At 68.7% G+C, this 14,866-nt stretch overlaps 3 protein-coding genes across 3 annotated transcripts; 2 read left to right on the top strand and 1 right to left on the bottom strand.

Moving 5' to 3' along the window:
- Nucleotides 1-2,035: 2,035 nt before the first annotated feature.
- On the bottom strand, nt 2,036-2,572 carry EMIHUDRAFT_44955 (hypothetical protein; the record flags this gene model as incomplete). Its single annotated transcript, XM_005768999.1, has 1 exon — nt 2,036-2,572. A coding segment is annotated over one exon (537 nt), but the record flags the coding sequence as incomplete, so codon positions are not given.
- Nucleotides 2,573-4,015: 1,443 nt separating this feature from the next.
- Nucleotides 4,016-5,989, top strand: EMIHUDRAFT_244858 (hypothetical protein; the record flags this gene model as incomplete). The annotated part of the gene is made up of 2 exons (XM_005768998.1): nt 4,016-4,192; nt 4,280-5,989. 2 exons carry the CDS (start codon nt 4,016-4,018, stop codon nt 5,987-5,989), a joined length of 1,887 nt encoding a protein of 628 aa, XP_005769055.1.
- Nucleotides 5,990-10,210: 4,221 nt separating this feature from the next.
- On the top strand, nt 10,211-11,785 carry EMIHUDRAFT_244855 (hypothetical protein; the record flags this gene model as incomplete). Its single annotated transcript, XM_005768997.1, has 5 exons — nt 10,211-10,411; nt 10,580-10,699; nt 11,314-11,405; nt 11,467-11,577; nt 11,749-11,785. The coding sequence occupies 5 exons, from the start codon at nt 10,211-10,213 to the stop codon at nt 11,783-11,785; spliced, it is 561 nt and encodes a 186-aa protein (XP_005769054.1).
- Nucleotides 11,786-14,866: the final 3,081 nt, after the last annotated feature.

The following is a 14,866-nucleotide window of genomic DNA, read 5'->3' as shown; positions in this document are numbered from 1 at the left end:
GCGGCACGCACGCGGGCGCGTACAAGGCTCCCGCAAAGATGGGCAGCACCCACGCTGCGCGCGGGTCGGAGCGCACTTTCGCCGCCATGAAAGACTTATCGCCCATTCCTGCTGGACCCGACGCGCCGAGCGCGCGGGCCACCAAGTCGAAAAGGCCCGACTGGAGCAGCTGCTGGAGCGCCCATAGCCGCCCGTACGTGGCGAGGGGATCCGGAACAGAAGCGAGTGTGCCGCCGCCAGACTCCACCTCCCAATGTTGCAGGAGGTCCCACAGCTGAGCGCTCGCGCTCACCGCGTCGAGGCTGAGTGGCGGGCGGGGCGGCGGCAGCGGCGGGGCGAGCCCCGCTTCGAAAGCAACCTCGGCACGGCGGCGCTGGAGCGACCCGACGGCCAGCACACTGCCGTCAAACCACCAGGGAGAGTAGGTGACGCGAATTGCGCAGCCGTCGGAGCCGTCGGCCCAACGAAACGGAACGCGGCTGTCGATCACCGCGGCGTCGCCCGCGCAGAGGGCGATGCGCTCCGGCCGAGTTCGACCGAGAGGCCGGACGAGGAGCGCGCATTCGGAATGCGCGACAAAGACGTGCAGCGCGAGGACGGCGTCGGAACACATTCGAGCGAGCGGCGGGGTGCTGACGCATGGAGTGAGGGCGGGGTCGTGCGGCCACGCGCAAGAGAGCTCCCCATCCCTGCCGCCACCGCCGCTGGCGGCAAAGGCCTGCACGTCGCTAATACGGACGAACTCGCCCAGGGAGGCGCGGGCGAGGGTGCAGACGGCCGGCGCATCAAGGTAGCCTCCCTCCGCCGCCTCGGCGACCGAGAAGCGGTCCCACGTCATCGCCCTCCCGTTGCCAAGACGGGCCTGCCGGAGGACGTGGAGCCCGTCTTGCCCGAGAGCAGCGCGCGCGGCTGCGGCTTCCTCCTCCTGCGGCACGCCTCCCGGCGCCGGCGGGGCCAGCGGCGGGGAGGGCGCCTCCGCCGTCGGCGGCAGCCAATGCTCGTACAGCGCCGCGGTCCGCCGCTCCGCACTGCTCGCAGCAGCAGCGAGCTCGGCGTACACGCCGGGAGGGACGGGCGGCTGTGCCGGGTTTCCGAGGGGGATTCCACCCGTGTCAGGTCGCCCCGCGCCGTCCACGATGCGGCGGCGGGCAGCGGAGCCGGGCATGACGACGCTTGTGTCGAGCCACCAGGGGGCGTACCGCACCGCGACCGCGACGCGAGATGTGGACGTCGGGTTGGGCGGAATCGCGTGCCACAGCCGCGAGTCCATCACAAGCACTGAGCCGGCCTTGCCCGTGGCGCGAACCTCCTGCGCAAGGGCCGCCGTCGGGTCGGAGAGCACGCCTGGAGCCGTCGGGTTGGTTGTGGCCCGGTGCGAGCCAGGCAGGAGGATGGTGCCGTTCTCCTCGTTCATCGGGTCGAGCATCCACAGCGTCGTCAGGTGGCAGGTAGCGTCCGCGTACGGCGCTCCGAGGTGGGCCGAGCCGGTCTGCGCAAACGGCCAGTCCGCGTGCCACGCCTGCCGCTGTGCACCTGGATGATTGGTCTGCCCGGTGGTGAAGGTGATCTTTGCGGCGCCAAAGAGAGACTCGACGATCCGCATGATGTCGGGGCTCGCGAGGTATGGCGCCAGGGACTGGTCAAAGCCAATCAGCCCCGGCACGTGCCCGATGCAGGCGGGCGCGTTGGGATTGTGGTGCCTCTCTGTGGTCCGCAGGATGCTCTCCCGCACCACGGCCACGTCGCGTGGCGGTATGACGCCCTCTAGCACGCAGAATCCGCTCTCCTCCAAGGAGTGGAGCGCAGAGGCCGACGCCGGCGGCATCGGCGGCTGAGCTGTCACGGCGAGATCATCCACGCCGCACACGGGGTCGCCGCTCTTGACGAAGCGGCTCTTGCCCGCCTGCAGCGACTCCGCCAGCCGAAGGAGCGCCGCCCACTCGAACCGGCCGTGAGAGTACGGCCCTCCCGGCCCAAGCTGCGTGCAGGCGTGCGCCAGGCTTGCGGCGGGCGGCTGAAGGTGCGGCGCCGAGCCGACGCGGCACTGAACCTCGCACATTCGGTCGAGGTAGTAGTACCGCACCCACGCCTCCGCCACCGTTCTGCCGGTGGTGACGGCGCCGTGGTGGCGCATCAGCAGCGTGTGCGCAATCGGGCCGAGCGCAGCGGCGATGCGCGCCTTCTCGTCATAGTCGTCCGAGACGCCCTCCCACCCGTGGTAGGCGACGGCGTCGACAAAGGCGCCCGCGTCCTGCGTGAGCAGCTGCAGCCCCCCCTCGAGGCACGACACCGCGACCACGGCAGGGGTGTGGTGATGCACGATCGCCCGCACGTCCGGCCGGGCCGCGTAGATGGCGGAGTGGATCACGTCGGCCGTCACGTTGACGGCTTGCGGCGAGGAGAGCGACAGGTTGAGCGGCGTCACCTCGTCGAAGAGGGCGTCGCCCGGAGTGACGAGGAAGCCCGCGCCCGACGGGAGCCTTGCCGAGATGTGGTTCCAGGTCAGCTCATCGAACTTGAAGTGGTGGGAGAGCGTGTGCGCCGCGGCGAGGTCGCGCCGCACCGCGTGCTCGGCAAGGTCGCGGTTCGCGGCGGCGCCGCCCTCGAGCCTCACTCGGTGGTGCAATCGCTCGCCCACGCACGACGAGCCGACGAGCGGCGCGTGCAGCGTCAGCCGATTGTCGAAGAGCGCCAGGTCGCCCTCGCGCCAGCGGTGCGCATACACGTACGGTGGCCGCGTCACGACGCCCAGCAGCGCCGCGACGAGCTCGTAGCTCGCCGCTGTGTCGAGGCGGAGAGCAGGCGAGTCGTGCTCGTCCGCAGGCGCGACCATGAAGTCGATGTTGGCGCACGAGAGGTACAAGGCCTCCTCTCCCGTCTCCGGGTGCGTGCGCACGAGAGGGTGGCAAGTGCGGGCGGGAGGAGCAGGCGGCGAAGCATCTTTCTCTCTCGGCTGCCGGCTCTCGCGCACGATGCCTCCCCGCATGATGGGCAGACCCAGCGATTCATCGTACACATAGTGGACGGTGATGCGCCGGCAGAGCGCACGCATCGCCGGGCCGAGGCGCGACAGCGCCAGCCGTGAGCAGGCAAAGAAGGTCTCCCCGCCCGCGAGCGGCGCCTTGACGCACCGCATGCTCGTCAGCACCGGCGGGCTGTGCTGCATGTTGTGCATGCCGTCGCTGTGGTAGCCCTCGTTCTCAAAGGTTAGCAGAGGCGTGAGCTGCACGCCGTCAATCCCGTGGTGGTCGAGGAGCTGCACGTTGCCCTGACACACTACCTCTGGCACGTCGGGCAGCGCCGCGAGCCCCGCCACTTTGCCCTGCCACCCAAAGAGACTTCCTGCTCCGCCCGTCGCCTGTTCGGTAGCGTGGTAGCCGGCGAGCTGTGCGACCTGCAGCTCCTCTCGAGGGGTGAGGCTCGTGTCGCGAAAGACGACCAGGCCGTGAGCACGGATAAGACTGCGAATCTCCTCCCTGCCCACCTCCGGCTCCGCCAGCCAATCGTGAAGCACGCCACCGTCGCACACCTCGGCGAACGGGACGCGGTCGCCGAGCTTTCGCACGTCGGGCGACATGGTGAAAGCTGACGCGCGCCTGCTCCTGGCTGCTGACTGCGCAAGGCGCCGCCGCCGGCTGCTGACTGCAAGAGGCCGGCCGGGGCACCGGCCGCCACGTACGGGGGAGCAGAGGGGGACAGAACCAGGTTCGTTGTGTGTACGGTACTTGTGACGTGAAGACCCGCTGGGACCCGGACGCCAGCACACACGGCTAGATTTCATGGCGGGCCGCTCCATGATCAGATCAATGTGCTCGAGCAGCTCGGCGTCACTCAGCGCTGGAATGATGGGCAGCAGCGATTGACCATACCCCCCCACCCGTCGAGCAGGCCGCCTCCGGCGGCCAGGACCATACCCCCCCACCCTTTTATGTATGTATGTACCCTTTTGGCCCTGACACTACCATACCTTGCCCCGTAAAAAGGTCGAATCCTGCACCCCCGGGTTTGTGCGATTATGGTCTCGCTGTCGGTACTGATCAGTGCAAGGGTTGGTATTGGCGCAGCGAGCGCTGGCGCCACGCCAGACCACTACACCAGTGCCGGTGCGAGGCGCTCGCTCGAGCACTACACCGGTGCAAAGGTGCAGGCGGAGAAGCCCGAGGCTCTGTGGGGGCTCGACAACATCCACATGGTCGCCGAGCCCTTCCCTCAGCGCCTGTAGCACTCGTGACGACCGCCGGCACACCGGCACACTCCTCCATTTTCCATTGCTCCTCAGGGCTACTACCCGCACCTTTCGGGCGATGGCTTCGTGCGGCTCTCCTTTGCACAGGCCGCCGACGCGCTCACGCAGCGTATGGTTGAGGCCGCCGGCATCAATCACGAATCCACCGTGCTGGACCTCGGCTCGGGCAGAGGGCTCGCCTGCCTCCAGATAGCGCAGTTCACGGGTGCTGCTTGCGTCGGCCTCGACCTCACACCCGGCAACGTGGCGCGCTCGCGGGAGCTAGCATCCCAGCACCCGGAGCTCAACCTGATGTTCGTCGAGGGAAGCTTCACGAGCCTGCCGGAAGTCATTGCATCCGCTCGGTTCACTCACATCTTCTCCGCTGCCGCTTTTGTGCACGCGCACCCCGAGCTGCCCACGATTTTCGCAAACATCCAGCGCTTGCTGGCGTCGGGCGGGCAGCTCGTGGTGAGCGACTTTGTCGCGGGATTCGGGAGGGTGGAGGCCTCGGCGGAGACACGCCTGCACTGGTACGACCGCACCTCCGTGCCGTGCTGCTTGCACAGCCACGCACAGTGGACCGAGCTGGCCGAAGCGAGTGGCCTCCGGCTCCTGCGCTACGAGGCCCTGGACGAGCACCAGCAGCACGGCTACCTCGAGCTCGCCGCCGCGGCGCGGGCGCACGGCATGTTCGCGCTAGCAGACTCGTACCGGTGGTCGGCGCAGTCGGTCCGTGCAGGGCACGTTGGAATGAACCTCGCCCTCTTCTCTGCTCGCGGCGGGCGACTGGCGGGGAGCCAAGAGGTGAACAACGCGGCGGCGGCGAGTGGCGGAGCGGCGGAGTCGACGACGGTAGTGGGCCTCGCTCCAGAGCTCGATACCAAAGGAGTCGGCGCGATTGGCTCTGCCGCCGCCGCCCAGCACTACTACACCGTGGCGGGCGGCAGCCGCGGACATTACAACCGCATCCTCGGGCCGGATAACATCCACACCGGCTACTACCCGCACCTCTCCTCCCCGTCTCTCGTGCGGCTCAACTTGCCTCAGGCCGCCGACGCGCTGACAGAGCGAATGACTCGGCTCGGGCGCGTCAACAGCTCCTCGCGCGTCCTCGACCTGGGCTCCGGCAAAGGGCGGTCCTGCCGGCTGCTGGCGTCGCTGACGGGCGCGGCTTGCGTCGGGGTTGACCTCACGCCAGCCAACGTGGAGCGCAGCAAGGAGGCGGCGCCGCCCGGCCTCCGCCTGCGCTACTTTCACGGCAGCATGACGGCCCTGCCAGTCGAGGCGCTGACCGAGCCTGAGGGCGCGGGCGAGCCTGCTCTCTTCACTCACGTCTTTGCGCAGCTGAGCCTGTGCTACGTGCCGAAGGAGGTGGCCGCCGTACTCGCCCAGGCTCGCAAGGTCCTCGCGCCGGGTGGCCTCCTCGTCTTCGCCGACCACACCGCGGGCGACGGCCAGTTCGAAGGGACGGCTGCGACGCCGCCTCAGAGCGCCGGCTGGTACCGCCGGCTGCACATGGGCAGCCCGCCTCGCTCTCATGGCGCGTGGCGGAGGCTCCTTCACGAGGAGGGCTTCACGATTCGCTTTTACGAGAACATCGACGACCACATGGCCACATCATATCGAGACGCGGCGGCGACAGCGAGCTCGCTCGACCTGGTGAGCCAGGACGGAGTCCCGGTCGCAGAGCAGTACCGAGAGCAGGTCTGGACCCTCGAGGAAGGCCACAACGGGATGTTTATTGCTGTCGTCTCACCGTAAATAAATAGAGTTGAGGTGGGTAAATAGCCCTGGTCGGGCCGATTCTTTTGCGGTATCTCCCCCTCCTATCTCCCTCTAAGCTCTAGAGATCTGCCGTCTTCCCCACACCCCTACACCCTCTGTGTATCGCGCGCCTTGCGGGGGGGGCGCGGAAAAGAGGAACCTCCTAGCGCCCTCTGTTGCGCTTTTGGGAGAGGTGTTCGAAAAATCGAGGGACCGGAGGGCTTTCGCGACAGCGACGATGACGACGAAGGCAGGGGGGGAGACGGAGGGGCGACACGCAGGAGGGGCGAAATCGCGAACGGCCCGAGCAGAGAGGGCGACGGCGGAGCACGAGGGGGCAACGGAAACGCTACCAATGACGCGAACCGAGGCACGGGCGACGACGGGGACGGGGAGGGCGACAGCGATGTCGAGGTTGACGCAACGGTATCGAGAGCGCCACCCAAAAGGGGACGGACAGCCATGGAGGTCACCGAATGGAGGGCGAACGGCACGATAAAAGCTTTTAGTAAAACGGTAAAAGTTTGATCGATCAGCTGCACGAAACTCACCTACTCACGTCAGTGTAGATCGAGTCACACTGGTGTCTCACAAAGTACATACACAGAACATCGATGCACGAGATCTAGGTTGTACAGAACACGGGGCGTCTTGAAGTTAGGGAGGAGTGGAAGCGGGAGGGATGGACGCGGCACGTAACATCGACATTGCGATGCGCGATCGACGCGAGCGCGCTAGAGGCCTACGCAGCCAGGCCGGAGGCCAGCGTGGTGCCCGTTGATAAGCACGGGGTGCCGTATCGTGGCACGGAGCGGGAGATGATACAGAAGCTGCTTGGGAGGGCGAGTAGACAGGCCGGAGCGCGATGGGCGACCGTCGTCGTGAGATACTGGTACGGACATATGGGGGCGGCGCTGGTAGACGCAGGGCTAGTGAGCACGTCGAGGGAATACGCGGTGCCGCCGGACCGTGACGTCGATCCGTTTGCGCTGCCACGCCGACTCCGGACGCTGGCCCTTGGCCCGTTCCACGACTTTGATGATGCTGCGGCGCACCCGCGAGCGCGAGTGCAGATGGTGGGGCCGGGGAGCGGCGTGACAAAGCAATTCCTGAGCAACAGGGAGGAAATCCTAAGCAGCATGGGGGCGGCCTTGTTCAATGTGGCGACGTGGGCGGAGAGGTGGGGGTTGGACAAGGACAAACTGAAGCAGACAAGGGTAGCATAGAGGGCGGAGGCTCCTTTGACTTTGGAGCGTACCTTCAGGCGCAAGCAGAGGGCACGCTCTGGCTGAGCAATAGCCTCGGGGAGAGGACGGGAATGACCCGCTTTGTCACGGATTGGCTTGCGCACCACAAGCCAGGGAAGGGGCACCCGGAACGCACAGTCAAATCTTTCGCCTTTCAGGACGCCTCGGCCAGACGACCCCGACGGCATCCGCCCCCTCGGGCGCTTCGGCGGCGAGGACTGCCCCCGCGCCCGCGACTGCCCCCGCGCCCGCGGCTGCCGGCGCGTCCGCGACTGCCGGCGCGTCCGCGACTGCCCCCGCGCCCAAGACGGCCCGCTCGCGGCTGCCTCCCCCCCGGAGGGTGGAGGCGGCGGGGGCGGCGGCCGCAGCCGCGCCCGCCCCCGCCGATCCCGCAAAGGAAGCGGGGTGTGAGGCCGGGGCGGCGGAGGAGAGCGTGGAGCTGCGCTCGGCTGGCGCTGGCCCCTCTCCCCCGCCGCCCCTCGCTCCCGGCCCCAGGCTGCAGGAGGCGAGGAAGGCGCTGGCCGGCAGTACGAGCGAAGCGGCCCCCTCAGCGGCTGCCTCGGCCGATCCGCCACCCTCCTTGTCGGGAGCGGCGCCGTCTGCAGAGGAGGAGGTGCGGGCCAAGCCGCCGCCACCGCCCCAGCAGCAGCAGCTTGCGCCACCGCCACTGGGTGCTGCACGGCCGCCGCAGCAGCCGCAGCAGCCGCAGCAGCCGCAGCAGCCGCAGCAGCCGCAGCCGCAGCAGCCGCCATTTCAGCCGCCGTTTCAGCCGCAGCTGCCGCCACAGCCGGATGCGCAGCCACAGCCGCCGCCACAACAGCCGCCGCCGCCACAGCCGCAGCCACAACAACCGCCGCTGCCACAGCCGGATGTGCCGCTTCTCCCCGCTGCGCCGCTTCTCCCCGCTGCGGAGGCGGTGCCGCAAGACGAGACCTCGCAGGACGAGACAGCGTGGCCGATTCTGGTGGAGGTGCCGCAAGAGCCGGCAGAGTGCGGAGAAGAGGGGACCGCGGGCGGAGAAGACGTCGCACTCCCGCGCGGGCCGCCGCGGTGAAGCTTTGTCGACGTGTCTCGCGGCCGGCGGAGATGTAGCCGAGATATAGTCGGAGATATAGCCCGAGATATAGCCGAGAGGTCGCGTTGTCGACGCGTCTCGCGGCCGGCGGACACAAGCGGACATCGCGCCCGCTTGCGACGAACTTTCCCGGAACCTGCTCGGACCCTCTTCATAGGCGCGGGAAGCGAGGCTCGAGCAAGCCGCCGCTCGAGGCGCGCGCGGCGGAGGCGGGCGGCGGGGCGGGCGGCGAAATCGCGACCCTCCCCCCTCTCCACGAGGAGGGAGGCGGCGGCCAGGCGAGCATGCTCGACGGCCCTCTCGACGGACCGCTCCCGCCGCTCCCGCCGCCGCTTCCCCCCTCTCCCGCCCGGAGCCCCACCGCCGCCAGACACGCCGCCGCCCGCGCCGCCGCCCGCGCCCCCGCCCGCGCCGCCGGCAAGGGCTTCGGCCAAAGGAAAGGGCGCCGGCGGCGTCGCTTGCAAGGCGCCCGCCGCAGGCACGCGGCTGCCTCGGTGCGCCGACCCCTCCCCGCGCGGAGACGTCCCGACCCCCTCTCACCCCACCCTTCACGCGCGCAGGCTCCCGCCCGACGAGAACCGAAACCCGCAGGCCAAGGCAAAGCCGCGGCCGGCCGGCGGGGCGGTCGTTGCGGCGGCGTTCGGGACGGCGGGGGCTGCGCAGCGGTCGCACAAGCGCAGTCGATGAACATGAAGACGGCACGGCGCGAAGGTCCGAGTCTCGAGCCTCCTTTGGCGGAGAGAATATTAGAGAGGCATGTGTGCTGGGACGCTATATCGGCCATGAGCTTAGTTGTGCAGGGGGGTACCGAGCAGAGTGCCGCGATAGTGCCTGCGGAATGGACCAGTTCGTCTGGAGCGGCATCTTCGACCCAAAGACGAACGAGCACTACGGGATCCACTGCCACCGAGACAAGAACAACATGCGGGGCAAGCTCGGTGCCATCATGGTGGTGGGGGCCTTTAAGGGCTTCCACCAGCTGCTGATGCCGTACGGACTCACGGTGGCGTGCCCGCACATGGGGCTGCTGTGGGCGGATTCCAGCGACCTGCTGCACGCCGTCACCCCGGGCAGCGGCTTCCGCATCTCCGTGGTGCTGTGCAACCACGAGTGGGCCGAGACGGGCGTTCGCCCCGAGGACGGAGGCCGCGTGGTGGTGTAGTGTTGATTTATATACACAACACTACTCCGCACATGTTACGACGCCGCCACCACGCGGCCTCCCGGCCATCTATCTAGCGCGAGTCTCCTCTTGCTGCGCCGCCGTCGTACGACGGTCCGCGCGGAAGATTGTCCGACGAGTGCTGCGCGTGCCTGTTGCCGATCGAGCGCGGCGAGGCGCACTCGCTGATCGGCTGCGCCGGCGGGCACAGGATCCACGTCGACTGCCCGCACGACTGGCAAGGCACGCCGCTTGCGCGCGCGCTGCGACAGCGCGCGCGCTGCTGCGCCGCATCGAGCGGCGCCGGCCGGCAAGCCGTGCCTTGCCCGATGTGCTTCGTCAACGAGAAGGGGTTGGGCGTCCCGGCCCTCGACGGCGGCGGCGGCGGCGGCGGCGGCGGCGGCGGCGACTACGACGACGACGACGACGACGACGAGGAGGAGGAGGAGGAGGAGGAGGAGGAGGCGGGCGGCGAGCGCGCCAAGCGAGCCCGCCTCAGCCTGACGCAGCACCTGCCGGAGCCGGCGCGGCGCGCGGCGGGCATGCTCGTGTCATCGGCCAGCAGCGCCTGCGCCACGGCCTGGGAGTGGAGCTCAGCGCGCGGCGTTGAGGTTTGTGGCATCTTGGCCTCGCTCCGCGGAGCGCCCAGCCGGCCGGCGCTGCCGCCGCCGCCCGCCGACGTGCCGCCGCCGTGCCTCGAGGCGGCGAGCGCCCACGCGCGGGCGGAGGAGGAGATGCTCGCGGGCGAGGGATACCAGGCGCGCTATAAGCGCAGGCTGGCGGACTCTTCGCCGCTCGGCCCATTTGAGCCGCCGCGCACCGTCGTCGGCCGCGCGCTCCTCGCAGAGGCAGCGCAGGAGGGGCTGGTGCCGAGGCGATCGCCGACCTCGAACACGGGGTATCTAGGCGTCCACTACACGGGCACGAGCTTTGAGGTGAGCGCCCCTTTGACGTCCGCGCACAGAGCCAAGTACATCACCGCTGACCACGCCGCTGTTGCACGCGAGCGCGCCGTCGCCTTCAAGCCCGGCCCGTCGGCGGACGACGGACGAGTGAGCCGCCCGCCGCCACCACCCGCGCCTACCTCTCCCGCTGGCGCCGAGGCAGTCCAGCAGGCGGGGAGGGAGGGCCTGACTCTGGCTACGAGCAGCAGCAGCAGCAGCGGCTACAAAGGCGTGACCTACTACCCGAAGGAGCGAGCCAGCAAGAAGTACAAGCTGCAAGTGAGGGTTGGCGGCAAACCAGTCACCCTCGGCTGCTTCGCCACCGCCGAGCAGGCGGCGCTCTTCCTCGCCCGCAGGGAGGCGGGCAGGGACACCAACGATCTCCCGATGCCGCAGTCGCAAGAGCCGCAGCAGCCGCCGCGCCAGCCGCGCCAGCAAAAGGCGGCGCCGGAGGCGACCGCCGCCGTGCCGGCCGCCGCCGGCAGCACCGCCGACGCCCGTGAGCTGGTGCCTCGCCCCGTCCTCCCGCGCGCACCGGCTGCTCCGGGGGCAGCACGCTCTCACACGCGCCTCCCCTCACACCCCCTCCCCGGCCGGCACGCATACGCCCCTCTCCTCCCAGCCCCTCCCCTCCCCCTCACCCCGCCGCAGGCAAGCCAGCCTGCGACTCGCCCCGCCAAGAAGGCAAAGACCTCGACCGTCACTCCCTGGCAAGCCCCCTGTAGACCGTCCCCAGACAGTGCCCAGACGCCGGCAACTCGACCGCCCCCACCCCCGCCCCCACTGTCGGCCTCCCCCTTGCGGCTTTCCTCCCCGGGCCCGCTCGGAACCTGCCCGGAACCTTCCCGCACCCCCCCCGCAGGCGCCCGTCCGAGGACTCGACCATCCTGCAGGGCGTCGCAGAGTCGGGCTGCAAGTGGTCCCTCATCGCGCAGCTCCTGCCCGGCCGCTCCGACGACGCGGTCCGCAACAGGCGCGGGCCGGCGTCGAGACGGCGGCGCGGGCGGCGGCGCCTTCCCTGGACCTGGTCCGAGCCGCCGCCGTAGGTGGCACCGCCTCGAGAAGGCGGAGAGGCAGCGGCGCGAGGCGCTCGAGGCGGGCCGGCCGGTGGAGGGGTACCGCTGCCGCAAGTGCGGCCACTTCAAGAAGGGGCACATGTGCCTCGGCCTCGAGGGCGGGCAGCAGGCGCAGCAGGCGGTGCAGCAGGCGCAGGCGGCGGCGCAGGCGCAGGCGGGCCAGCAGCAGCAGATGATGCAGCAGCAGCAGATGCTGATGATGTGACCTGGGGGGGGGCGTTGGAATGCGGAGATAGTAACTGCTATCTGTAGTGCCCCCTTTGGCACTTTACTCTCCTGTCCCGCGTGACTCTCTGTCTCACATGAGTTTCTTCCTTCCCTCGATTGTGTGTCACGCGGGTTTGCTTTCTGTGCGTCTTTCGTGCGCGGCTCGCGCCCTCCTTCTTGTGTCTTACATCCTTGTACGATGGAACACCGACAAACTCAAAAAAGTTGAACCAGAACAGGAGGTCGACATAATCGCTGCACGAGTGAGGAGGGTGGTACTCGAAACACTCGATGGGAAACACCGAATCAGCGTGCCCGATACAGGAAAGAGCAATGACGAAATCGTCAAGGCGTGGAAGGAGCTCAAAGAAGCGATACGACACGACACGCACGAGAAGGTGCTCATCGTCGGCGACATGAATGCTGTAACGCGGAAATGGGTGGAGGAAAGAGGGCGGCAAATGGGGACGGCGGACACGGAGATGGATGACCTGCTAGAGACCGAACAAATGGAGTCGCTGGGCACGGGCGTCGCCACGCACAGGGGAGAAGGGAGATTGATCACATAAGAGGGCTCCCGCGGCGATCAACACCGCAACTCCTTTTCTAAAGCGCGACGACGCTACAGCCTCCACCAAACCTCACACTTTTACTCACCCTCGGACATGCTTGCACCGTCATCCTGCGCGTCTGATGCGTCGCGCATCTGCTCGTCACCCTCTCCGTCACTCGCGTCGGCGCGGCTACGCGCACAGACACAGTACGCGGCAGCGCCGACACGTCAACCCGCGTGTACGTCAGCGACGGGTCCCGCACGCCGCACGAGGCGCATGCGTGCAGCGGCAGCGCGTGCGCCATGCGCTCGTCGCTCCACTCGCCCAGCAGCCGCCGCTTCGTCTCGTCGGAGACGTGCACGCAGCGCTGCAGCAGCGCCGCCGTCTCGTCCTCGGGCCGCTCCAGGTCCATGACGACGTTCGTCGAGGCGTGGAAGCGCGTCTCCAGGTCGATGGCCGCCTGCTCGGCCGCGGCGAGCTTGCCCTGGTCGACGCACATGCCGCACACCGCGTGCGCCGGGCAGCCGCACTGGCCGCGTTGTGGGCGCACGGTCTTGGCGACCGCCGGCGCTGCGCGCCGGTCGTGCTGCTCACGCTGCCGGCGGCGCTGGTCGCGCGCCTGCCGATCGCGCGTGTTCGCGGCGGCTGCATCTCCTGCTCGTTTCGCTCGCACCCGAGCGGCTGTCGCCAGGCGCTTCAGGTCGGCGGTGCTGCGCGCGCGGCCGTCGGCCAGGCACAGCCACATGTCCTCCTCCTCGGCAGGCTCGCACGGCTTGCCGTCGAACTGCGGCTGGCGCCCGCGACGATGCTTCGCCCAGGCCGGGCACGATGGTGCCGCGACGAGCGGCGTCGAGGCGACGGCCATCGATGGGTCCAGAAGACTTGGAGACACTTCTCGACCAAAAAATCAAAAAAATCGAGCACAATTGCGTTACATGGGCATGGCCGGGGTTTCTGCACCGAACGATCTTACTTTCGGTCTATCGAAAGTGTTGATCGATAATAGTCGACACTCTGTCTGCGGCACGCATCAATGTTGCACGAGAGACTGCTTCCTGGACCACACGAGGCCAAGGAGCCGCCCGTCGCCGCCGCCGCGTCGCGCAGCTCGCAGCGCACGGTCTCGTTCGCGTCCTCTGGCGACACCGATCGCCCAGCGAGGCGCAAGCAGCCGGCCCGGCTGCTGCTTCACCTGGCCACGCTCGCCCTCGCGTGCAGCTTGCTACTCGGCGAATCGGCACAGCGCGCCAGCGGCATCGCCGAACTCCGGGCGGAGCTCGCCAAGATATTCTATCCGCCGCCGTGCGTGGAAGCGTGGCAATTCTGCGATGACCCTCGCTGCTTCGTTCTGCCCGAGTGTCGAATGGACGACGTACCGTCGCTCCGCGCGATGGTGGCGCACGCCGTCACGGCGCACGATAGGCTGAGGGAGGTGGCGCTTGGCGACATGCGAGCGGCAGGACCCGTGCAACTGCACGTCGTGAGCGTGGCGGGCGCATCCGGCGACACACCGCTCAACATATCCAGCAAGGCGTGCGGCACGTCGCCGGAAGAGTGCAAAGAGGCGGTGGGGCCGCTGTGGACGGATCGCACGCCCAAGGGCAACGCGGCGCTGCGAGCATGGCTCGACGCCCTCTCCTCCCTAACGCTGAGCATGCGACTAAACATCCACGAGCCGGTGACGAGATTAGCCGAGACACCCGAGATCACGGGCATCCACGAGCCGCAGACCTCGGGCCGCACCTCGGCCGCACCTCGGCCTCGCCTCGGCCGCACCTCGGCCTCGCCTCGGCCGCGGCTGCACCTCGGCTACACATGGCTGCACATCGGCTGCACATCGGCTGCATCCCTCGGCAGGTCATCGCCCCCGGCTCCACCTTCCTGTACTCGGACGTCTCCAAGCTTGACTGGCAAGTCGACCTCACCGCCGCACCCGGCGTGTCGTATTTAGATGGAGAGGCGAGATCACTAGGCTAGCAATACACAGCGACTGAGGACACAGGCGCGTGGCGGGCTGACGCACGGGCTGACGCACGGAAGGAGAGACATGGAAAGAGAGGCGGCCACACACATGGACTTGGAAGCAGGCCACGCGACACGAAACAAGACTCACCATCGGGCCGTCACACATCCTGTGAGGGTGTCAGGTGGCCGCAGTCTCGGGCGAGTCCACGAGCAGTCTCGGGCGAGTCCTCCAACATGCGGGCGCCAGCCTCCTCCCATAGGCGGCCATCCGGATGACTCTCAAGGGACACGTCCAACACGTCCATGACATGTCCGTGACATCCGAGACATGCCCCACAGGCGTGACGAAGTCGGGACTCATCCTCTCGCTCGCCCTGTACGTCGACTCGGACACGCCCAGACAGCTCCGCCAGATGTGGCCAAAGCTCGCTGCGTTTGCCCTGCTGACCGCGCGGGTGAGAGGGGGGGCTCCCTCCCCTCCCTCCGGCCCGCTCTTGTGGCGGCGGCAGCGGCGGCGGCGCCGCCGCCGCCGCCGCCGCCGCCGCCCTCCTCTTCTCGTCGCCACCTCGCTCTCATACATCGCTGTCCCCCGGCCTTCTCCCTCACTTTCGGCCCGCCGCCCGCCCAGGCGCTCGCCGGTGCCG

Source organism: Emiliania huxleyi (assembly GCF_000372725.1).
Source record: "Emiliania huxleyi CCMP1516 unplaced genomic scaffold EMIHUscaffold_436, whole genome shotgun sequence".
NCBI lineage: Eukaryota > Haptophyta > Isochrysidales > Noelaerhabdaceae > Emiliania > Emiliania huxleyi.
The sequence above is the reverse complement of the archived record's forward strand: the minus strand, read 5'-3'. Positions and strand labels throughout refer to the sequence as shown.